Here is a 22,251-nt window from a genome sequence, read left to right on the forward strand (position 1 = left end):
ATCTGTGAGGCAGTCCACATTTTACTAAAGACAAAACAGATTTCAGGAGGTGGAGTAACTTTCCCAACACCAAACACCAATAAAGTGAAGCCTGGAGTTGACTCCAGGTGTGACTGACTTTGGAGTCTAATCTATCTTTCTCTTTAAACTGCTGCCTCTGCCCTACTGGATTTGGACCCTATAACTCAAGGAAGAGATTAAGTCTTCTTTCTTTGAGCAACAAAACTTAAAACAAAGGACAGATGAAAAGCAGGCCAATGAAAGGAGTTAGGGGCTGGGGCCCCTCTCTTCCCTGCACACTGGTTCCTGTCATCGGGTTGGGGGGGGATGCAGATAAACATTCAAAACATGCCAGGTTCAAGATGCCATGTCTGTAAACCAGTCCTCTCCATGGTACCTCCCATGAGTCACGTGTTTCCAAAAACATACTGGGGAAAGGATACGTGTAAAGAACCTAGCCCTTCCCACCCATCAAAGGAGGGAAGCCAGGAGTTGACAAGAACCACTGTTTCTCAGTAAGCTACCTTACCCCAAAAACCAGACATACAGTAGATGCCTCCAGGTAATCATAATCCTGGGAGGGAGTAAGGAGAAGAAGCCTTCTCAATTTTGTCTCCCAAAGCAGTCAAAGGGCCATTCTCATGGCTTCCTATATTTTAAATGAAAGCAATATTTCTCCTATTCCTGATAAAGCCTGCACAGGGGCCACAGGAAACAGACAAACTCCTCAGTTTGGCATGTAAAGTCTTTTCCAGTCTGCTCAGTGGTATTTCCAGCTTCGTCTCTTTTCCCTTAAACACTGGCCAGGTGCTCTCCAGCTTCTGGGTCTTTGCTCATGCTGTTTCTCTGTCTCCAGTCGTTGAAATCCCATCATGTCTTTAGTTTTCATCCAAAATATCATTTCCTCCTCTTACAGAAAGTCGTTGGGGGAGGGGGCTTCCCTGGTGATCTAGTAGTTAGAATCCTGGCTTTCACTGTGGGAGGCTGGCGTTCAATTCCTGGCCAGGAACTGAGATCCCTCAAGCTGCACACACACAAAAACAACTCTTCCATCCACCGTTATCCTGAACATTCTTGGGGATGTTTTAACTACCCTTTAAAACTCCCGAGTCTAGAGTAACTAGACTGGTCTTTTTTCTTCCCCCAGCTCATTGCCATTGGCCTGCATTTAATGGGCCACCACAATAGTCAATAAAGTATCTGCTGGACAGGGTCTGAGTGAGTGGCTTGTATTCCAGGCCCATCTGCCAACGAAGTGAGAGGGTTGAAGGCGGGAATGGGGTCTGAGTGCCTTTTCCATCCGACTTAACTTTAGATAGACTCCCACAGGCGTCAATCGCGGCTTTCCTGTCACCATAGCGACGAGTGGGGCAAGAGAGCAAAGTTTCCCTTCGGAACTACACCTCCCATCATGCACCCGGGTTCCAGGGTGCCGGGCTCAGCCTGCGGCCTGAGACCCGGGCCGCCCCTCGGGAGCTGGGAGGGGTCTGGAATGAGGAGCAGAGCGGAGAGGGCCATCCTTACTCTTGGCCCACCGCGGAGGTTGCGGCCCTTCATAACTTAGCAGGCTTCTCGGCCCAAGCCTGCCCTCGGCATCGCTACATCGGGCCTAATATGGCCGCTTGTGCCGGGGCCTCCCCCTTGCGCAGAGAACCGGGCCGAGGTCCGGAACCAGGGACTGCTTCCGGCATTCCTCGCGGGCGTGGCGTGGGCTTCCTTCCCCTTACTCCAGGTCCCGCGAGAGGGACACCCTTGGGCTTTCAGGTGAGACCCGAGGCTCCGCGGGTCGGTGCTCTAGGGGGATCGGGCGGGGTCATCTCCCGCAGTGAGTAGCCGTACTCCCGGGGTTGCAGTGGGAGGGGCGTTGAAAGGACACCCGCTACACGGCTTGCTTTCTAGAGAGCCCTTTGGATTTCCCAGGTCATCCTTTGGATTTAGGATCAGCAGCAGAAGGGATCTAACTGGAGACCTGTGCCTGTTGCTGAGCTTTTAAAAACATCAGAGACAGACAGGGCCATCCATCACTTAAAAACATCAGAGACAGACAGGGCCATCCATCACAGGAAGAGGAAAGGACCCCCGACAGACAGCCCTGCGACGGTGTGTGCCCCTCACAAGTTCTTCCGGGGGGAGGGATCTTCGGGAGCTCATCAGTGTTTGTTGACTGACTGATTGCAGGTAGCATGGCCCAGGGCCTGATTGAAGTGGAGCGAAAGTTCGTTCCCGGGCCCGGCACAGAGGAGCGGCTGCAGGAGTTGGGGGGTACCCTGGAGCACCGAGTCACTTTCCGAGACAGCTACTATGACACCCCTGAGCTGAGCCTCATGCGAGCTGATTACTGGCTGCGACAGCGAGAAGGCAGTGGATGGGAGCTCAAATGTCCCGGAGCGGCAAGTGTCTCAGGACCCCACACTGAGTACACGGAACTCACAGCTGAGCCTTCAATTGTGGTCCAGCTGTGTGCGGTGCTGGGGGCTGTGGTCCCGGGGGCTGGGGGCGTGGCTGCTGTGTTGGGCCCCCTGGGGCTGCAGTTAGTAGCTAGTTTTGTGACGAAGCGCAGTGCCTGGAAACTGGTGCTGTCCGGAGCTGACGGAGAGGAGCGGCTGCTCAGGGTGGACCTGGATACAGCTGACTTTGGCTACGCTGTGGGTGAGGTAGAAGCGCTGGTGGACAAGGAGGCTGAAGTCCCAGCTGCCCTGGAGAAGATCCACCACCTCAGCAGCCTGCTTGGTGAGGGAGTCATGCTCTTCTGTACTTCCTTTGTTCTTCTTCTGAGTGTACCCACTGGGCCAATTGTCGGGGGACGTCTCGAGGCTATTTCTTTAAGAGGAATTATTTTAGCAGTTTTCTAGAGGACCCAGTTTGCTCAGGGCTCTATCAAATCTGGTTCCTTCTTTTACAGTAGCTGTCTAACCTGCATTGAATCCTTCCATGTATCTCTAATCCTTCCCAGCCATTGGCTCATGTCATTCTCATACCTCTAGTCACTCCAGGTGTCTTTCGATTCCATTTGTCAGCTCTCTTCTTCAATCTTTCCATCCATCCTTTCTCCCCCCAACTCCTGTCCTCTGATTTTTATAATGAAATCCTCATTGGTCCTACTGGCTTGAGTAAAAGTCAAGAATGTTGTTCCCATGTGACAGAGAGCGGGGCGAACGTTAGCAGTTTAGTTCTGTTCCCAGGCTTAGCTCCCCTGTACACAGTTCATCCATGCAAGTACAGGGTCGTGCATCCCACGGGGCCTTACAGCCCTGGAATGTTGTTCTTGCCTCCTCAGCAAACTTACACTGAGTTCCCTGCTATCGGCCCAGCATGCTGCCAGGCACTAACAATCAGACATTGGCTAATTGTGGCTCCACACCACAGAGGCTAGAATTCTCTGCAGATCCCACCTCATTCATGGCTGTAGCTGCTTCTCCTTTCTACACCCCTTGGTTTCTCTCTGTGTGTGCATCTCTGCATGTGCTTCATTACCAAGCTAATGAGCTTTGGCCTGCCTGGAGAGGCTTTAATCTTGACTGGGGGGCAGGAGCAATAACTGAAATGAGTTACTATTGAGGCACCCTCTGTCTTCCTGGCGCCTGAGTGCCCTTCACCACTTCTCCTTGCCAGAGGAGAGGCTCGTGCTTGGCTTCCTAGGCCCACTTCTGCCTCAAGTGGCCCTCTTCGGCCCCACTTCCCCAGGCCAATCAGGGAGTAGACTGGTGGGTTAGCTAAGCTGGTTGGCAGGCGTTCGGAATCCCAGTGCTGCCTTGGAAACAACCTGGGGTCCAGCTGCGTGGGCAGGGAGAGGCACAGTATCTGCGGCTGTCTGGTTCTCTCCTCATTCTCCTTTTGCCTGTAGGTGTGCTGGCGCAGGAGAAGGCACCTGCCAAGCTGATTGTGTACCTGCAGCGCTTCCGGCCCCAGGACTACCAGCGCCTGCTAGAAGTGTACGGCTCCAAAGAGCAGCCTTAGGGGACTGGAGATCTGGACATGACACGGGGCTGAGGAGCTTCATTCCTGGGCTCACCGTGCCTCTTCCCTTCCGGCTCCCCTTCCCACAGTGACTCCTCTCGCTCCAGCTCTGCCTGTTCCTTCACCCTACCCTCCGCTATCCTTCCTGGAGCCTTCCCTGGCTGCCTCCTCTCCCTCATCCGTCAGATGCAATCTGTGGGCCGCCCCTCTCCCCTGGCCGCTAAGCAGCCTCCATTGATTTCCGCTCGTGTTTATAGGATTTCCACTTAGCCGTGATCAGTAGTTAAGCACAGGAAAATCCCTTGCCACCCCCCTCCCTTGGTCGATGCCATTGATTCTGCCAGCGGCTCCTAAACTGCCTTACAGCTGAGTTAGAGAGGAGGGGAGGCAGCAGGGATTTCCCTGCCCCGGGCTACAGGGAACAGCAGCAGCGTGGGGAAGCTGGTGAGGATTCCTGTTAGAAATCTAGAACTTCTGGTTTGACATTGCCCCTGTGCCTAGAGAGTAGAGTGCCTCCTGTGCAGGTTTAGGGGCACATCTGCTCCTCAGCCAGAACCGGGGTAGAAGGAAAACCTTCCTTTGTTGAAACCAGTTCCAAAGGCTTAGGGCAAGATACCTACTTCCTGTATAAGAAGGCTCTTCCCTGGCTGTTACTCACATACATTTTCTACCTCAAATAATGGCTTTGCCCCCTAGGGCTTTATTGGGCTTTCATCATTTGTGGGGTTCCCCCCACCCCAGTTCTGCAGCAGTAAGGACAGGACCAGAGTGCCACCTGCTGGTCACCCTCAGATATGGATCCAAGTAGCTGGGGCTCCTGATTTGGGGACACAGGAGGATTTCAGGCTCTGAGTGGAGGCTGAGTTACTGCCATGTCTCCACAGGCAAGTTGTTCACCTCAAAGATTTCCTGTACCGACTGGCCAAAGTGGTCATAGGTGAGGCGCAACTTCAACCGCAAGGGGGCCTAGGAATAGGAGAGCGAAGACCGGGATAAGCACAGATGACTCCTCCCTGCCCTAGGTCTTATCCTCGAGGGGCTCCTGGAGCTCACCTTGTTAGGATTGAGGATTCTGAGCAGCTGGGTCATCGGAAGGCCACCTTGGGCTGGAACAGTGTCTCCACTGGGGGCCTGTAGCTGCAGCTGGAAACTCTGAACACAGGAGGTTGGACAGAGCACACATAAGGCAGCTGGCTGGCTCAGGCAACCACTCCACACCCAACAGTTTCAAACCCTCTTCCCGCGACTCCCCAGGTGCCTGTCTCTGCAGTCACTCCCTTCTCATCTCACCCTCCCTCCACCCCCAGCACCTCCTCTACTTAGTGGCTTTTTCTCCTGGAGTATCCAGGCTACCTCTGAGTCCTGGTCGTCTACAAACCTTGGGCACAGCCGCCTGGCAGATGAAGTGGGTGACGTCGCCCCCTGAGGTGTTGGTGGCAGTGACAGTGATTAATAGCAAAGTAGGGGTTCCAGGGGGTCGAACAAAAGAAAGATTCAGCTGAAGTCCTTCACGCTCAAATACTTTGAGATCTGGGATGGGAGCTACAGTAGGGAGAGAGAAGTGACTCAGTATATGGGCTGAAGATAACTGTTCATTCATTCATGCAAGAAAAATTAAATGAGCACCCACTGGGTGCAGGGAACCACTCCAGATGCTAGTGATCGAGTGGACAAGAAGATGAGGTCCCCAGTGGAGCTCACAGCTTAGGAAAGAAAAACAATAAACAAGAAAACAATCACAGTCTGTAACTGGTGCTCGGAAGGAAATAACCTGTGGGGGGAACTAACTTAAGTAGGAGAGGGAGGGGAAGTATCTGACATTTTAGCTGAGACTGAAGATGGAGAATGAGCCAGTTATTTTAATGTGCTGGGGAAAAAACATTCCATGTGAAAAGAATATGAACACCAAGGTCTTGAGGTGAGAGGATCTGAGAGTTGAGAGGGGGCCAGTGGAGCAGGTAGTGGGAAAGCCTGTGAGATGGGCAGGGAGGAAGCAGGACCCCGGGCCAGCATTAAGAAACCTGAACAAAGGAAGGCACTGGAGGGTGTCCAGGAGGGAACTGGTATCATCTAATGAATCCTTTTACTAAGATGGGGATGTGATAGGAGCACACAGCAGGGAAGAGGGACTTCGAATCTCAGGCCTCAGCTTAGAAGGGGAAGCACCTATTTCCACCGCCCCTTCTTTAAGACGTCTCCTTTTTGCTGAGGCTTACCAGGGGGTAGGGGAGCACAGGGAAGGTCAAGGAAGTGTATCAAAGTGTCTCCTGGGGTGGGATCCAGAGGGGGAGGGTGCTGGGCATTCTCAGAAGGGCCATCCAGGAGATCTAACAGATCCAAGAGCTTTGAGGCCTGGAGAGAGGGCAGAAGGGTCAAGGCTGGGTATGGAAGCTGGACCATGCTCTTCCCCCAGGGCTCCCCTGGCCCTCTTACCTGGGTCTCTGTGGGGACAGGGGCTGCTTCCGAAAGCTGGGCTACTTTGCTTTCCTTTGCTTCCTCATCGACCTGAGGGCCACCCCGCTCCACAAGAGGCATCTTTTCCAGGACGGCAGCCCTGAGAGGAAGAAGGCAGGTGTACCCCTCTGGGTCTAGACCCTGGGCTTTTCACAGGAGATGTGTGGGAGGAGGGGTAAGAATATGAGAGACCTGGGCTCATGGTGGGTCAGAAATACCCCTCTGATTTCCTAAGACGGAACAGTCTTTCTGGCTTTCAGATGAACAAGGAGGGTGGGAAGCCCACTTAGCGTCCATGAACTGTGGGTGGGCACAGGTAAGGCTGCGACCCCTGCACCCAGAAAGGGCCATAGGGAGTGAGCTGGGGGTTGGGTCCCACACCGTCAGCGGCGCACCTCAAGTGGTCGTACTTCCGGAAGAGGGCGTTGTACTCCACCGCCCGCTGCTGCAGCTCCACGTCTTGGCAGCTCCCATAGATGGACATCACCTGGCAGATGCGGCTGGGCCACAGGGTGGTCCGTGACTGGGACTGGCCATCTGCCCTGCCCTTTACCTCTAGGATGTGTCAGGGAAGGAAGAGGCCCCCACAGAGCAGGGAGAGAGAGACCCACGATACTTGGCTCAAAAGGAAGGACCTAAGGACAGGGGGCTGGGGATGGAGGTGCAGGCCTGGAGGGAAACTCAGAAATGGCAGGCACGGTGAAGGGAAAGCTCTCGCTGGAGGTACCAAGAAGAGGCTCTGTGGGAGGGGCCGGGACCCAGTCTTACTTGTTGTCCCCATGGAGCCGGGTGCTGAGCTTCATGAGGGCTGTGAGGGCATATCCCCTGGTGGCTGGCAGGGACATCTGGGACTGCAGCACCCTTTCCAGCAGTGCCAACACCTCCTCTTTCTCCACCTTCCGGGGGGCATACAGAGCGATCCTGGGACCAGCCCTGACTCCCCTCACATGTCCCTCCTCAGTGTACCCCACCACAGGACCCACCTGCAGGGGCTCAGTTTCCTCACAGGTCCCCTCCAGCAGGAGGTCTCCATATTCCCCAATGCACCAGGCTGCCACCTGCACCAGTGGTTGCTGTGGGGAATGAGAAACATGCTGGGCCGGCATCTGGGGCCTTTCCTCACTTCCAGACCCCGTGACATCCTTTTAGGCAGTGCAGAGATAGTGAAGTTTGCAGGGGTGGGGCAAGGGAAGGACCTTGGCACAGGGAGCAGTTATGAGCAGTTGTGTTAGTTGTGGGCTCTGTCCTGGCTCCTGGGCTTCCTCTGCTCTCTAGTGGCCAAGTATAAGAACTACATGGCCTACAACAGATCTCATGATTATCATACTAAGTGAAATAAGCCAGAGAAAGACAAACAGTATGATAACATTTCTGTGAGGAATCTAAAAGATAATACGAATGAATCCATACACAAAACAGAAACACTCACAGAAATAGAAAACAAACTTACGGTTACCAATGGGGGAAGGGATGGGAAGGATAAATTAGGAATATGGAGATAAACCGATACAAACTACTATATATAAAATAAATATGCAAGGGTTTACTGTACATTCAATATCTTGTAATAATCTATAATGGAAAATAATCTTGGGACTTCCTTGTCAGTCCAGTCGTTAAGACTTTGCCTTCCAATGCAGAGGGTGTTTTTTGATTCCTGGTTGGGGAGCTCAGATCCCACATACCTCAGGGCCAAAAAAACAAAAACATAAAACAGAAGCAATATTGTAACAAATTCAATAAAGATTTTAAAAAAATGATCCACATTAGAAAAATAATAATCTTATAAGGATCCCTTTGTTGTACGCCTGAAACTAAGTAGTGTAAATCAACTGTTTCAGTTTTTAGAAGTACTGTAGGATAAAACTCAGAAAGAAATACCAAAAACAAAACAACCCCGCTTCCCCCCGCCATGGCCTAACCACAAGGGGTGCAGTGAGGATAAAGTGAGGGGGTCCTCCCTTGAGGAAGGGGTAGGTGGTTTCTGCCTAGCCTACTAGGGTAACATGGAAAGCAGTATTGGCATATTGGTTATTGGTTGGCATCTGTGAATTCACTCAGCATTCAAGGTAGTAATAAGAACTAATACATGCAAAAAGAGCTTTTATCTATATCCTGTTTGATCAAGACAGCTCTGGGAGGTAGGCAGGGTAGAATGCTGAGTAGACCCGGCATGAAGAATGTTCAGTGAGTCATCTGTGGTTGCACAGACAGTAACAGAACCAGGACAGAAGTCCGGGTGTTCTAACTATGAGCAGGGCTCTGTCCTTCAGTGACTCCTCTCCTAAGTAGAAAGCTGTGAGGATAAAAGAGAGAGACAGAGCTGTGACTCTAGGGGAAAAACAGTTGGGAATCTGGTGTATGGAGCAGGTAGCCCAGGAAGGGATGAGAGGGGTGAGCAGCCCTGCGCCTGGTGGAAGGAGCAGTACCTGGGAGATGTCCTCAGCCAGGGCGCGGTAGAGGCGGCGCACAGAGTAGGCGTGGAGCTCCTGGGCGCCCCCAATGAGCTGGATCAGGTTGGCCACTGCATCATCGCGCACATAGGTGCCTGCCTGAAGGGGTGAATGTGGCTGGGTCAGCGTGGTGAACCCTGCCCATGCCCACCCAGCTCTCAGCCCAGCCCCTGTCTCACCATCGTCAGCACACGGAGGATGGTATCTATGTGCCACCGCTTGGTTGGGGCAAACCTAGGGGACATCATGGCTCTTTAGTCCTGGCGATGACCCTCCCTGGATTCCACCCTCTCTACCTCCTGGGCACCCATCCCCTCACCTCTCTGCTGCCAGTAGGATGCCAGAGGCACAGTCGGGCCGTAGATCAGCGGGGCAGGACTCCAGAAAGCCCTGCAGCTCCTGGGTCATGGCTCGCACGTTGGAGCTATTCACCAGGGCCAGGCTCAGTTCCAGGGCCCGCCTGGAGAAGAAACGTGTGTTTAGACAAGGTCTCCCAGGTCACTCCATGACATTCCTTGGGGCCCCCTTTCCCAGGCACTTGTCTCCTTAGTCCCGTTTCTCCAGCTGCTGAGCTGGCCCAGGGTTTGGGCCCTCTACTCTTCACTATGGTTCCTCTGCCCTGCTTACCGGCTGAGGGAGGCATCAGGTTCCCATAGACATTCCACCACGGTGGGCCGGTGCCGCTGCACGGCACTGTGATCAGACTGCACCAGCTTCAGCAAGGACGTCAGCGCCACATATCTGGTCAGAGCACGAGGGTCCTTAGCATACCCTGGCCGTCAGCCCTCTCCCCACCCGTCCTGCCTTGGTATGGAAATAAGGGGCTGGTGAATCCGGAGATTCTGGAAGAAGGAGGGCAGAGGGTCAAGGGCTCAGTGGCACAGCCCTGCCAGACACCTGGGCCTATTACCTAATGTTCCTGTCACTGTTGAGTAGGAAGCGGCCAAGAATGTTGACAGCTAGAACCTATGAGAGGCAGAGGTTGGGAGTCAGGGAAGGAGCAGCCTGCTCATTCAGCAGCGGGGACTGCGTGGCACAGGTGCCCAGGGCGGGGAGGAGAAACCGGAGAACAGGACCTGTCTGCCCGGCTGGAGTGGGTGGGAGGGGTCCAGGGGAGGGGCCTCGGGGAAGGTACCCTCAGGCCCGCGGCAGATCGGATGTCCATGATAGTCAACACTGTCTCAAACAGAACCGCGTTGCCCGCATTTCGGCTGGTGTCAGTGTTTGTGGCTACCTGCGTGGATGGGAGAGAAGCTCTAAGGGGCTCTGCCCTTTCCTCATGTCATGCCTCAAATAGCTTACAAAAGTCTATCCATCCCCTCCACCCCCGCCCCCCCAACTATGTGCCAGGGACTACTGCACTGTAACAGACTGTGTCCCTGACCTCAGGAGAGATCACAGTCCAGAAAGAAATGGAGACACGATCATTTGGCCACTGCAGGGGGAGTGGTCATGGGAGGGACGCCCAGGCCAGTGGGCTCACAGAGCAACACCCATAACCCAGGCCCCCACCCCAACCTGGGCCAGCAAGTCATTCATGGTCTCACTGCTCTCCTCATGGTTCCGGCCCAGAATCCGAAGCAGACGAAGTATCTGGACCTGAAATTGGGTTAAATAAAAGTTGGGGGTAAGGGGCTGAGGAGAGAAATCCAACACTGAGAGCACTGTGAGAGGTCTGGCTGGCTCCCAACGCCCTCCTTGCAGTCCCCCCTCCCAGCCTCCTCTGTCCCCTTGGGCCCTGGGAAGGTTCAGAGTTGAGTGAGGCCAGGAGATCTGGGGACAGTCTTTTGAAAAAAAAAAAAAAAAAAAAAAATTGTTACCAAGTTGGATTTTCTAGTTTTCAGGCACTCCCCTTCCCCACACTGGACCTGGGATGACCTGGTGCCTGCCACCCTCCTGCCCAAGTTACTGATGACCCAAAGTATTGTCTGGGAGGGGACCACTGGCCATGGGCTGCCTAAGCTTTTTGTTCCAGGGATACAGCAGGGAAGGATCAGCCCACCTGCAGGAATGGGTCGCTGACTCCAGACACGTTGTGTTCTGTGGAGCATCCTGTCATCACCAGAGTCCGGAGGGTGTGCACCAGCTGGGGTACCACCTGGAGGGAGGGCAGAGCCTGACCTGGGCATTCTTCCTAATCCTCTCTCCCTTCAGCCCCCTCCAACCCCATTGCCCTTCTCCTCCTGGCCCGGGGCCCACCCCTTCACCAGCCCACCTTTCGAAAGTGCTGGAGGGCTGCAGGGCTTCGTTCGCAGAGCTCGGTGATCAGCGTGACAGTGCCCAGCAGGATGCCTGGGTCAGGGCGAGGGAGCCAATGGTGGACAGGGCACAGGGGAGTCTACTGTGTGTGTGTTTGCATGCACGTGCTGCCCTTCACCTGGGAGCTACTGTTCCTGTCCTCGGGCTCCCTTTCCCATAGCCAGAGCTGAGGCAGTGGACGAAGAGCCCTGTGGCCTTACCATGGTGGCGTTCATGAAGCAGCTGGGCACAGGGTGGGAGGAAGATGTCAGAGAGTTCAGGGACCTTCCGGATCATGTGTACTGCAGTCAGAACAGCCTGCAGAGGTCAGAGGGCTCAGAGAGGGCGAGGGTCTGCCAGGATGGAATTCCCCACCTCTATCATGTGGCAGACAGGACAGTTTGTGCAGGAGCAAGAGCCTAGAACCTGCTGACTCACCTTCTTGCGCACATAGGGGCTGGGCTGCAGGAGCAGCTTCTCCACCTCCGGGGCCAAGTCCCGGCACATCTCAGCAGAGCCCATGGCACTCAGTGTGCACAAGGCTAGGCCTTGGACAGCCTCAATCCCCTGGCTCAGGTCACTGCAGAGTTTGGGGAGGACAGTCAGTCAAGCCTCTGAGAAGTCCAGTCCTCCAGTACCTACAGCAGGGAACCCCCTGGGATTTTCCAGTCCCCCACTCTCCCATCTCCCTGATTCCAAGTGCTTCCCAGAACCCTCTCACTTCTTGATGCTGTTGGTAATGAGCAGGTGGGCATCCTGCCTCTCATCCAGTAGAAGCATGGCCCCCAGGTAGCCCACCCTCTTGTCTGTGAACCTGGGGGAGGCGATCAGTTTCAGGCACTCCATCTACAGGGAAGGGGGCAGACCAGGAAGGGGTAGGGGTGAAACCGGAGGCACTAGCGTGGCTTTTGGTTCTCCTTTACACCAGATTAACCTGTGGGGGCAGCATACCCCAGGACCGCCCCGTTCAACAAGAATAGAGGTTTAGGAGATTCAGTTAGTTTCAAGGAAACGGAAGAATGGGAGAAGAAAGGAGGGGCCTTGAATGGCGCTGGCCAGAGAATGAGGGGTTCGGTCCATCTGATGGCCAGTTGGGGTGGTAAAGGGCAAGATCTGCGGTACACCCTGTGAGGGCCCAGAAACCCCGCAGAATAAAGGAATCGAGAAACTAGTAAGTGAAGGGGGTGTTCGCTACCGTGCCCCACTAGCTTCTCTCATCAAACTCGGGCGGGAGGCGTCCACGCCCAGTACCTGTCCAAAGTGGGCGGGGTAGCCTAACATGTGGACGTAGAGCAGTTTGGCCAGCTGGCGGTGGCTGTGCAGAGGGTCCCCATCGCGGAAGGAGGCCCGGATGTGGGCGCACTCTTTCTGGATCACCTCCCGCTCCTGGGCCTGGGTCTTGGCCTCACGAATCTCCTGGATTAGATCCTGAAGCTTCAGCGAGGACGCCACCATCCTGGCGGGCAGAGCCCGGAAACGGAGAGGGCCTTAACCCTCTGGCAGAAAGCATCCGGCCTTTTCTGCACAGGCTTGCAATTAACCAAATTCCTGAGGGCCCGGGCCCCAAGACACCGTAAAACTGATCCCTGTCCCCAAATGCCGCCCGAGACCTCCATTACGCATGCGTCCTCGCCCCACCCCGCACCCGTCGCTACCGAGCCTGCGCTGGAACCCCGCCTATTTCCCCCCCAACGGCGGGTCTCCACCTGGCTTCCCATCCCTAGCTCAGTTATTCCCTTCCTTCTAGAGCCCGGCGCTGTTTCTTTCGCAGAGACCCCCGTCCCCTTCTCAGGCGGTGTCAGCTTCCCCACACCAGGACGCCAGCCTCACCTGGCTTCAGTCTCAACTCCGCTCCTCTCCCCCCAGCGCTTCCTGGTCCTAGCCCCGAGGAAGGTTGGGGCTTGGTCTAATCCTTCTCTCTCCCCGCCCCTATCGCGGGACCCCGCCCCTCCTGGGCCGCCCTGCAGAGCAATCTTGAATCCTCTGACCTTAGGCCTTTCTAATTTGGAGTTTAAGGGAAGGATCTTTTTAACTACTTGGGGCGGCGAGACTGTCTAACAGGCCTGGGACTTCCCAAGAGGGCTCGTTCACTGGAGAGCTTCTGAGAGTTTGGGTTTCAATCCATCGCACCCAAAGGAGAGGACAATTCCCCCCCCTTTTTTTGAACTTTTTTTTTAAAATATTTTTTTTTTTGTTAAATTTCTTTGTATTTTTTTTTTTTCCTGCAAGACTTGGTGTTGGCGGCACTGTTGTTTTAACGTCAATCCCAAATTCCATGAAATAGAAATCAGAAGTAAAGGTTGAGAGAGGAGGAAGGAGGGAGGCAGGCCAGGGAGTAAACAGAGTTTGACTAGAAAAAAAAGAAGAGTTTGTGTGTGGTGGGCATTCCCAGGCAAGGCCATTCCTTGAGGGAGGGGGTTGGCAGGCAGCTTGCCTCTGCCTCATGCAGGGGAGGGAGGAAAGATCCCCTGGGGACCCTCAAGCCTCCTCTTCCTAGGGCTTCCTGTCCCCAGGGGAAAAGCTAGTACCAGGGATCAGCCACAACCTCCAACAGGGCTCTCTACCCACCTCTCACCCCGGTTTGACTCTCACCTCTCTGCTCTCCCTGGAAAGTGTGTGAGAGATTGATCCCCTCCTTTGTGTTGTTTTTCCATTTCACAAGATTCTGATATGATGCGGGAAGGGATCTAACCCACTTAGAGACTACTGACCAGCTTCTCCTGCGCTGTGAGTTCCTATTTTCTTGTGTGGTTCATTTTCCAGAACTGCCTCCCCCTGCCACTACTGCCAGAGTTGGGGAGTGGGGTCCTTGCTCAGGTGCCCCTAACCCTTTGCAGTAGAAATGTCTTCTTCAGGTCCCTTAGGAATTTAATCAAAGGCCACACGTGAGTCCAGACCAACCAAATAAACTTTTAGGGGGAGAGAGAAAGGTGGGAGAGGTCAGCAGGTGGGCTTGGCTGCATGGGACTTTATCTTTCCTTTACACATTGCTCTTGAAATGGCATGCCACCCTAGGGGGTTGGGTGAGGGGCTGGCTGTTGGGGAAAGAAAGAGGGAGAAGATGCTCGGGAGCTGTTCTACTTTTCATTTCCCTTATCTCCTTCAGGGAAGGATGGAGTTTGGTAAGAACCTAGCTCAGTACTTGGAGGTGAGATAGGCTCCTCCGAGGTCAGAGATGGAGGCTGCATCCCTTCCAGATTTGTCACTAGGCCTCAGAGGGACACCAGGCTCCTTGGGTCGGGGAGTCCTAGCAGCACGGCCAGTGCCTTGCCCAGTCCGACGGTCTTCTCCAGTATCAAGTCTACCCCTTCCCCACGTTCTTCCTTTCCACTCAGCTTCCAGGAGACTCCTCAGGACACCAAACCCCCACCCTCATCCAAGTTCAGGTCTAAAGAAAAGGCAGGGAGGGTGTGGGGGCAATGGTCTGACTTAGAATTGTGTGTCTCAGAGAAGAGACTCTGAGCGAGAAAAGCCCTTCGTATGTAAACAATCTAGAGAGAGAAGGGTTGGGTAGGAAAGGGAGCGGGAAAAGACAGAGACAGAGCCAGAGGGAATGAGAGAATCTAAAAGGAGAGAGGGAAAGAAAAAGCAAGAGATAAAACCAGAGACGGACAGAAAAGAAAGGGAAGCGAGAAGAGAAAGACAGGAGAAAAAACAACCAGGGGGAAGAAAAGAGGAAAAAGGCAGGTCAGAGGAGTGAAGAGGCAGTGACCAAAGCCGGAACTAGGCCAGGCAGGCGCCTCAGGTGAGGAGCTGGGAGAACAGGAATGCCAGGCTGAGGTCCAGGAGGGCCACGGCTCCCACCACCAGCGGGTTGGCAGCTCCCTAGAGAGATGGGGGAAAGGCAGCCTCAGTGCCTGAGAACCAGGTGCAGCTACGAGTCCCACCTCCTGCCCTGGCTGAGGTGGCAAAGCAGAAGGGTCCCAGACACCCCTCCTCAACCTCCCCAACTTTTGCTTTGGATTGCAAAACAGCCCTCCACTCCCAGGCAGAGCCCTGCCTTCCTTCTGGCTCCGTCAAGTGAGCCCATCCCCGGCTCCTCTCCCCTCCTTGCAGCACGTGGCCCAGGCAGAAGGTGCCTGGCCTAAGTAGCAGACGTTGGCAGCAGGCGCCTTTACTGCAGTGAAGCACAGAGGGATGAAGGGGTGAGGATGTGGTTGCTAGGAAACAGGAGAAGGCCTGGAGTCCAATCAGAGTAGAAGGTTCTAGGGAAACTCCACCCTCCCAGTTTTCTGCCTTCTTCCCTATTTCCCTTCTTCCCTGGAGAGGGAGGGAGAGTCAGGGTAGGGAGGGAACAAGCTTTTCCTTTTTTATTCCTGGGCACCAAAGAGAGAAAGTGTGGAGGTGGGGGTGGGGGTGGAAATGATATGAAAGGAGAGCACGGGAAGATGTTCTGGCTCTCCTGATAATTATTCATTTGTAACCTTGGTGAGTTACTGTAACTGCTCTGGGCCTCAGTTTCTCCATGTGTCAAGTGAAGGAGTTGGAATGTGAAGGTCTTGGAGGTTCCTCCCAGCTTGAAAATACTCTATTTTTTTGAGGCGGGATATAGTCCAAGACTGGGTAGGCAAAAAGAAAGCTAAGTGCAAATCAAAGCCCCACAGGGGATCAGAGAGAGATCTGGAAGTGATGATAGGCCAAACTTTGAGGGGTAGCAGGGCCAGAAAGGATGGGAGACTCAGAAGGCACAAGGCGGTGTTGGGGGGGAAGAGTTTCTTACCGGCCGGGCGGGCCTCTCCGTTGCAGCAGCCTCCTCAGCCTCTTCCACCAGGCACCCGGCTTCAGGACCCCTCGAGGACAGGCCCCTCAGGACTGGCAAAGCTACAGGCTCTGGCTCCGAGCCCCCTGGGGTGCTCAGCTGGGGAAAGGGCTCTTCATCCTCCCCCTCCTCCTCTCGAAGACTTCCAGAACTGTCGCTGCAGCCTCCAAGGAGTGGGGAGCCATCTCTGGGCTCTGGCCCTTGCATCCCAGCCTCATCCTCAGCCTCATAGCCAGCTAGTTCCTCTGCCTGCTCACCCGGCCCCCCCCACTCCTCAGGCCAAGCTTTGGGGCTGGAGAAGGGACCCCGGTCCCCTCCAGAAGGCAGTGGGCTCCGGCAGGTAGGGGGTCGCCAGGGTTGGTGGGAGGAAGCAGGACTACTGGGCAGTTCAGGGGAGCCCTCTGAGGGGGTCAGTCCATTCTCGTATACCCCAGGGCTGTCTTCATCCAGGGGCTCAGTGTCGGAACCTTCGGAGTCCTGTCTGGGTCTGCGGCCTGGGGTAGGGACAGCTATGAATCAGACATGCTGAACTAGCCTTGGGCTGCCAAAGAAACACTTTTCTCTCTCTGTCTGGTCACCTCCCAGGACTCTGGTACCCCAGCTTTACAGCTTCTCAATGCCAGGTCCCAACCCCCAGTCCTTATTACTCTATTTCTCAAATGCCTACTTTAGTCCTCAAACAACTGGGCTTGGTCCCCACCCTCTGTCCCCTTAGACTCTCATATCCTGGCTTTTCCCATCCCCAGTCCCCTGCAGGGATTCACTGCCCCCTTTTCCAAGCCCAGGTCCCTCCAGCTCCCAGGAAGCCAACCCCCTACCCCGCCTTACCTGGGGCTTCCAACATTGGCTGCAGATCTTGGGCTATCAGTTTGGCCATTCGAGCTGCCTCCACAGCCTTCTCGGCAACGCTGCTGGCTGCCACCGCCTTGAGAAGGGCGTCTGCTGCCCTGTCAGGTTCCGGGGACAGGGTCTTAATAGACCTGCTCCAGTCCCTTGACCCATCTCCCTCCCAACCCGCCACCCCCCATGCCACAGCCCCCAGATCTGAGATCGCCTCTGGCAGCTGCTCCCCTTCCATGGCCTGGCAGGGCAGCTGGCCTTTGCTTTCCTCTCCGATACCTGGGCTGTGTTTGCTGTTATCACACCTTCCTGTTCTCTCACCCCTCCACCATTTCACCCAATAGTAACACTTCCCTTCCTCCAGCTGCAGCGGCCAGGCCCTCCCTGCTGCCTGCAGCCCTGTTATTCCATTCCTGTCCTGTTCCCTCCCAATGACTAATGAGGCCTCACTCTCTTAGCACCTCTCTGCACCTCCCCTGCTTGGTGCTCAGAAGCTTTGCTGTGTTGATACCTCCTGTGTTATGAGAATTTAAAATCTTTTCTTCAGCCACTTCTGTTATCACATCCTTCTCCTCTACCCCTGATCACTATCACTGCCCCTCACCCCATCTCCTCCTTTCTCAGCTCTGGAACTGGGTGGGTCTCCCCTTTCTGCCACTACCTATTCCCTCTCCCTGGTAACATGCATGCTTTCTCACCATTGTGATCACACCTTCTGGGTGAGCGCTTAATCTCCCTTCCACAACCAGCCTTCAACCCTGCCCTGCTCCTTGTGTGTTAGTTGTTCTGTCGTGTCCAACTCTGTGTGACCCCATGGACTGTGGCCCACCAGGCTCCTCTGTCCATGGGATTTCCCAAGCAAGAATACTGGGTTGGGTAGCCATTTCCTCCTCCTGGGAGTCTTCCCAACCCAGGGATCGAACCCAGGTCTCCTGCATTGCAGGCAGATTCTTTACTATCTGAGCCACTAGGGAAGCCCAGCCTTGCTCCTTAGTTACAGGTAACCTTGAAGCATTACCCATCCTTTCCTCAGTTTTCCATCTGATGTCAGATGTTTCCTCAATTTTCCCCTCCCTTTTATCCTCTGCTGTTATTCATAGATGCCTTATTAATTGATGTATTAGTTCTGTAATCTTGACTGAAGATGGGGTGTAGGATCAGAGGCAGAGGTAATCTTGACTGAAGGACCAGAGCTAAAGGTAATCAGATATACTTGCCATGGGCTTGAATGTATCAAGGCCTATGCCTCCCTCTGGCCCCAGGCTTGTTTTATCTGGCCTGGGAAAGTGATCTGGGTATCAGGGCACGGAGAGGGTCATGGCGTCCCCTACCATCTTAGGCCTCCTTGCTTTTTATATACCTTGGGAGATATGGTCAGCTTCCTCCCCTCAGACCTGGTTGGTCAAGGACCATTAGAACCTGCTTGGAGGGATCTCAGATAACCCTGTTCTTCTGTCTTATGGCTTTCAGGATCTATATGCTTAGCCCTGTTCTGAAACTGAGCTGGTCTCAGAGTTTAAGGCAGGGGATTAGGATCACAGTTTGGGGTTGCATTGTGTTCTGTTGGTGGCCAGGAAACTGCAACATTGACAAGGGCCTGTGCTTTTCACTTCGGAGGGTATGTTTGGTCAGAGCCTGGCCAATAGACCCAGTCTGTGCTCAGGAGTCAGGCCAGGCTCAGGCTACCTGAATGATGTAGTCTATGTGCACCTGCTGCTGAGGCTCCGCTGTTTCCATGGCAACCAGCAGCCAATCAAGTTTGCCAGGCCTGTTGCTGGGGAGATCAACCAGCTTCCTCCTACTGCCTGATCTTTCTGGCTACTGAGACGGGTTTTTCCTGCACATGCCCACTCCCTATCGAGCCTAAACTGCTCCCTGGTGCTCTGCCCTCCCCCTTCCCTGGCTCAAGGCCCTGGACTCTAACCATCCAGAAACTCACATATATCCACACATAGACATAGACATTTTCTGGTTCAGGCCTCTACTCTGGATATGACCTATTCATTCACACACACACACACACACACACACACACACACACACTTTACACCCAAGTATATTTGGACATATCTTGACTTTCATCCTCTGAATCCCTCTCAAATTTCAAACAAGATCCTTCAACTGTGCCCTCCTCTTTCAATAAAAACAATATCTAAAAATTCCTGTGTGTAAATTGTATAATTAGGAGCTTATGAACTCATTACAAATAGATTTTTGGCTTTCTTCAGTCACAAGCCATTAAGCACTTACAATGAGGCTAGTCCAAATTGAATGTTGTACTCTAAGTGCAAAATATATACTGGATTTCAAAGATTTCAGGAAAAAAAGAGGGGGTGATATAAAAATCTCTCCTTAATTATTTCATACTTATTTTAGGTTGAAATGATAAGAGTTTGGATACATTGGTTTAAATAAGATATATTATTTAAATTCATTTCATGTTTCTTCCTTTTTTTTTTCATATGGCTACTAGAAGATTCAAAATTATATATTAGGCTTACATTATATTCCTACTGGACTGCACTGCTTGAGATAATGAGGTTCCTGATGCATGAAATGTAATCTGATTTACAGAAAGAAAATTTCATTTACAGGCAAGTCTGCTTCCTTCCAACCTTTATCAGTTGGGTTAAGGGAGGCCAAGGAGTCAGAGCTGAGAGGGACTATTTTTTCAGGTGGGTAGATCAGCTGTGGGCTTGCCTGATAATTCAGTTGGTAAAAAATCCGCCTGCAATGCAGGAGATCCTGGTTTGATTCCTGGGTCGGGAAGATGCGCTGGAGAAGGGATAAGCTACCCACTCGCGTATTCTTAGGCTTCCCTTGTGGCTCAGGTGGTAAAGAATCCGCCAGCAATGTGGGAGATCCTGGTTTGATTCCTGGGTCGGGAAGATCCCCTGGAGAAGGGAAAGACCACCCACTCCAGTATTCTGGCCTGGAGAATTCTATAGACTGTATAGTCATGGGGTCCAAAGAGTCAGAGACGACTCAGCGACTTTCAACTTTCACTTTCCAGATCAGCTGTACAAACTAGACCTTCCCCAGGCCTAAGGCTGAAATGTTATCAGACTGTGGGCTGGCTTGGATGTGGTTAGGAATGTACACCTCTTGTCTCTCTGCCTGGGGCTGTTGCTCCCAGCAGCAGAGTCCTGGAGGCTGGATCAACTACAAGACGAGGAAGACTAGGAACGTGTCTGAGTTCCAAGAGGTTTCCTGGGCCGGCAGGCAGCTCTCATTGCTACTCCCACACACAACAATGACACACTCCCTACAAAAGACACTGAGACACACTTACAGTCTAACAGGGCTTCCCTCAAATATCCAGCCACCCACAGTTACACCTAAGTCCACCTGTAGCCTCAGATATAAACACAACAAATACCCAGGGCTACAACTGCCAGGTCCTAGGCCTTGGGTCTTGGTCCCCCTTTAAGCAACGCCCCCCTTCCGTATCCACTGTGTACATTCTCCCCTTCACCCAGCTTCGGGCTCTGCACTGGGTGCCCACCTTGCAGCGGCGATCTCCTGGAGCTGGCGGGCAGCGCTCACGGCTCGACGAGCACCTTCGACCGCCCTGTCCACCTTCTCCTTGACTTTGCCCCGGCGAAGGGCCAGAGGGAGGAGGCTGCGCACGCGCCCCCCGTGCACCAGCCGGTTGCGCTTGTACTTGCCCTCCTCGCGGGAACCGTCGGGGCGGGTGGTGCGCCCGTAGCCGTGCCGCCGGTTGCCCAGCCACTCGCCCTCGTAGCGTAGCCCGTTGGAGCGCTGGCTCACGCCGTAGCCGCTGCGCCGGTCAGCGCGCCATTCGCCCGCATACACCTCAGTGGCCGAGCCCTCGATGAGGGCGGGCGGCGCTGGGGCCGGGGGCCCGCTGGCCTCGGAACCCGGGGGTCCCGTGCTGCCCACCTCGCTGCTCACCTCACTGCGCAGGGAGCCCCGCTTGCTGCCCAAGGAGCTTCGGCGCCCGCCCGCCCGGAGCCCGCTGAGCAGTAGCGAGCGGCGGAAGAACCCGCCGGCCGCGGGGGTGCGCTTTCGGGAAGACGCGCCGTCACCGTCCCCGGGCCCGGCCAGCACGAAGCCTCCCCGGGAGCCAGAGGCCGGGCTACCTCCTTCGTCGCCGGGCAGGGGCAGGGGCGGGGGCGGCGTCGGGGGGTCACTGTGGCCGGAGTCCAGGGAGGTGCGGCGGGGCGAGCGCAGCAGCGCCGCCTGATGGTAGGGCACACTCTGGCGCACCCCGTAGCCGTGGCGCTTCCCCGCCTGCCACTGGCCCTGGTAGGTGCCTGCGGGGGGGCGAAGTAGGAGAGGGAGAAAGAGTCAGGACCTGCCGTTCCTTGCACCCCCAGCCCCATGAGCCCCTGGAAGCCTCAGAATCGGGTGGGAGAGATGAGGGCAGTTGGCGTGGAGGTCGGGGAGGGGCTCTAGGAGTTGGGGACTGGCCAGGTTGGGTCGCAAGGTGTGGAAGAGCCGAGTGAAGACTGGCAGGTAGCAGGAGATGCATGGATTAGGGACGCGCGAGTAGACAGGGGAAAGGGGAAGGGACAGGCAGGCTGGGGTGTGTGAAGGACAGGCAGTCCAGAGGGCGTGAGGGGCACGGTGACGGGGCTGTACAGATGACACATGGCAGGCAAAGAGAACTCTGAGGGGCAAGCTGGCAGAGGAAACGTGAGGGGACTGGCAGAGCAGAGGCGTCAGGGACGGGCAGATGGAGGGGGGAGTGTGGGGGACTGGCAGACGGGGTGATGAGGGTCAGAGAGGCTGGATGTAAGGCTCAGGCATACAAGGAAGGGGTGAGGGCAGGCAGATGGGGGAGAGGTAAAAACAGGCAGAGAACAGGCAAATGAGGAAGGCGTGTGTGATGATGAGAGGAGAGGGCAGAAAGATGGGCGCAGGGGCGCTTATCGATGGGGGAGTGTAGGACGACAGTGGAGAACAGGGGCGTCTGGATGGGGAAAGCATAAGCGGGGCAGGCCAGCGGGGAGGCGCACGCGGACGAGCAGACAGACAGTGGGCAGGGCCCCGCACCTCCGTCGGAGTAGGTCTCGGTGCCGTAGCCGTCCTGGAAGCCGTCCTTCCAGAGCCCGGCGTAGCGCAGGCCGGACACGCTCTCCCACACGCCGCTGCGCCCCTTCAGCCCGCCCAGCCACTCGCCGCGGTACGTCCAGCGGCTCTTGCGCTCCACGCCCAGCCCTTCGCGCTTGCCCTGCTGCCAGTGGCCCTGGTAGCTGTGTCCGCCGGGCCCCGTGAAGACGCCCAGTGACTCGAAGCCGTGCGCCCAGCAGCCGCTGTATTCGCCCTGGGCGCCGGGCCCCGTGCACACGCCGTAGCCATGTGCCCGCCCCGCCTCCCAGCCCCCCACGTAGCAGCCCCCGTCGTCAAAGTCGAACTTGCCCCCGGGGGACATGCATGTAGTTGGCGCGGCCTCAGCCCCCCGGTGGCTCAGCGCATCCTGGGGCTGGAGAAGCCGGCTGGGGGCCTGGGAGCCGGGCGAGGCCTGGGGGCGGGGGCAGTTAGACCGGGGCCGGGCGGGGGGGCCCCAGCGCGGGCTGGCAGGGC

General features: G+C 55.1%; 3 protein-coding genes across 9 annotated transcripts; 1 reads left to right on the forward strand and 2 right to left on the reverse strand.

Moving 5' to 3' along the window:
* Nucleotides 1-1,399: 1,399 nt before the first annotated feature.
* Nucleotides 1,400-5,701, forward strand: THTPA (thiamine triphosphatase). 5 transcript variants are annotated; one of them, XM_040227288.1, is made up of 3 exons: nucleotides 1,400-1,764; nucleotides 2,179-2,730; nucleotides 3,845-5,701. In XM_040227288.1, exons 2-3 carry the CDS (start codon nucleotides 2,184-2,186, stop codon nucleotides 3,955-3,957), a joined length of 660 nt encoding a protein of 219 aa, XP_040083222.1. In that variant the 5' UTR covers nucleotides 1,400-1,764; nucleotides 2,179-2,183; the 3' UTR covers nucleotides 3,958-5,701. The 5 variants fall into 5 exon arrangements, with proteins under 5 accessions (XP_040083222.1, XP_040083219.1, XP_040083221.1 ...); XM_040227289.1 differs by having other exon boundaries at nucleotides 1,763-2,100; XM_040227285.1 differs by lacking the exon at nucleotides 3,845-5,701 and having other exon boundaries at nucleotides 1,424-1,764; nucleotides 2,179-2,924.
* Nucleotides 4,637-13,190, reverse strand: AP1G2 (adaptor related protein complex 1 subunit gamma 2). Of its 3 annotated transcripts, XM_040227281.1 has the most exons (22): nucleotides 12,933-13,190; nucleotides 12,354-12,558; nucleotides 11,824-11,948; nucleotides 11,541-11,682; nucleotides 11,324-11,420; nucleotides 11,080-11,156; nucleotides 10,867-10,962; nucleotides 10,383-10,463; nucleotides 10,000-10,098; nucleotides 9,775-9,830; nucleotides 9,492-9,605; nucleotides 9,184-9,324; nucleotides 9,044-9,098; nucleotides 8,841-8,963; nucleotides 7,395-7,484; nucleotides 7,180-7,307; nucleotides 6,807-6,911; nucleotides 6,391-6,511; nucleotides 6,174-6,309; nucleotides 5,336-5,499; nucleotides 5,011-5,109; nucleotides 4,637-4,923 (listed from the first exon to the last, which is right to left on the reverse strand). In XM_040227281.1, exons 2-22 carry the CDS (start codon nucleotides 12,555-12,557, stop codon nucleotides 4,822-4,824), a joined length of 2,355 nt encoding a protein of 784 aa, XP_040083215.1. In that variant the 5' UTR covers nucleotide 12,558; nucleotides 12,933-13,190; the 3' UTR covers nucleotides 4,637-4,821. The 3 variants fall into 3 exon arrangements, with proteins under 3 accessions (XP_040083215.1, XP_040083216.1, XP_040083217.1); XM_040227282.1 differs by lacking the exon at nucleotides 11,824-11,948; XM_040227283.1 differs by lacking the exons at nucleotides 11,080-11,156; nucleotides 11,824-11,948.
* A 105-nt stretch (nucleotides 13,191-13,295) lies between these two features.
* JPH4 (junctophilin 4) lies at nucleotides 13,296-22,177 on the reverse strand. Its single transcript, XM_040227284.1, has 5 exons — nucleotides 21,721-22,177; nucleotides 20,207-20,978; nucleotides 16,690-16,808; nucleotides 15,823-16,355; nucleotides 13,296-14,927 (listed from the first exon to the last, which is right to left on the reverse strand). The coding sequence occupies exons 1-5, from the start codon at nucleotides 22,097-22,099 to the stop codon at nucleotides 14,844-14,846; spliced, it is 1,887 nt and encodes a 628-aa protein (XP_040083218.1). The 5' UTR covers nucleotides 22,100-22,177; the 3' UTR covers nucleotides 13,296-14,843.
* Between the last annotated feature and the right edge of the window lie 74 nt (nucleotides 22,178-22,251).

The sequence above is a fragment of the Oryx dammah genome, unplaced genomic scaffold, assembly GCF_014754425.2.
Source record: "Oryx dammah isolate SB20612 unplaced genomic scaffold, SCBI_Odam_1.1 HiC_scaffold_26, whole genome shotgun sequence".
Taxonomy (NCBI): Eukaryota; Metazoa; Chordata; class Mammalia; order Artiodactyla; family Bovidae; genus Oryx; species Oryx dammah.

Bases quoted from the DNA above. Each gene is read 5' to 3' on its own strand.
- THTPA (XM_040227285.1), top strand. From the start codon at position 2,184: ATGGCCCAGGGCCTGATTGAAGTGGAGCGAAAGTTCGTTCCCGGGCCC.
- AP1G2 (XM_040227281.1), bottom strand. From the start codon at position 12,557: ATGGTGGCGTCCTCGCTGAAGCTTCAGGATCTAATCCAGGAGATTCGT. The intron at 11,683-11,823 runs GTGAGAGGGTTC...CAAACTCTGCAG, and splicing joins ATTACCAACAGCATCAAGAA to TGACCTGAGCCAGGGGATTG. The intron at 4,924-5,010 runs GTGAGCTCCAGG...TCCTATTCCTAG, and splicing joins GAATCCTCAATCCTAACAAG to GCCCCCTTGCGGTTGAAGTT.
- JPH4 (XM_040227284.1), bottom strand. From the start codon at position 22,099: ATGTCCCCCGGGGGCAAGTTCGACTTTGACGACGGGGGCTGCTACGTG. The intron at 16,356-16,689 runs GTAAGGCGGGGT...TCCCTACCCCAG, and splicing joins GCCAATGTTGGAAGCCCCAG to GCCGCAGACCCAGACAGGAC. The intron at 14,928-15,822 runs GTAAGAAACTCT...CCATCTCTCTAG, and splicing joins CGGAGAGGCCCGCCCGGCCG to GGAGCTGCCAACCCGCTGGT.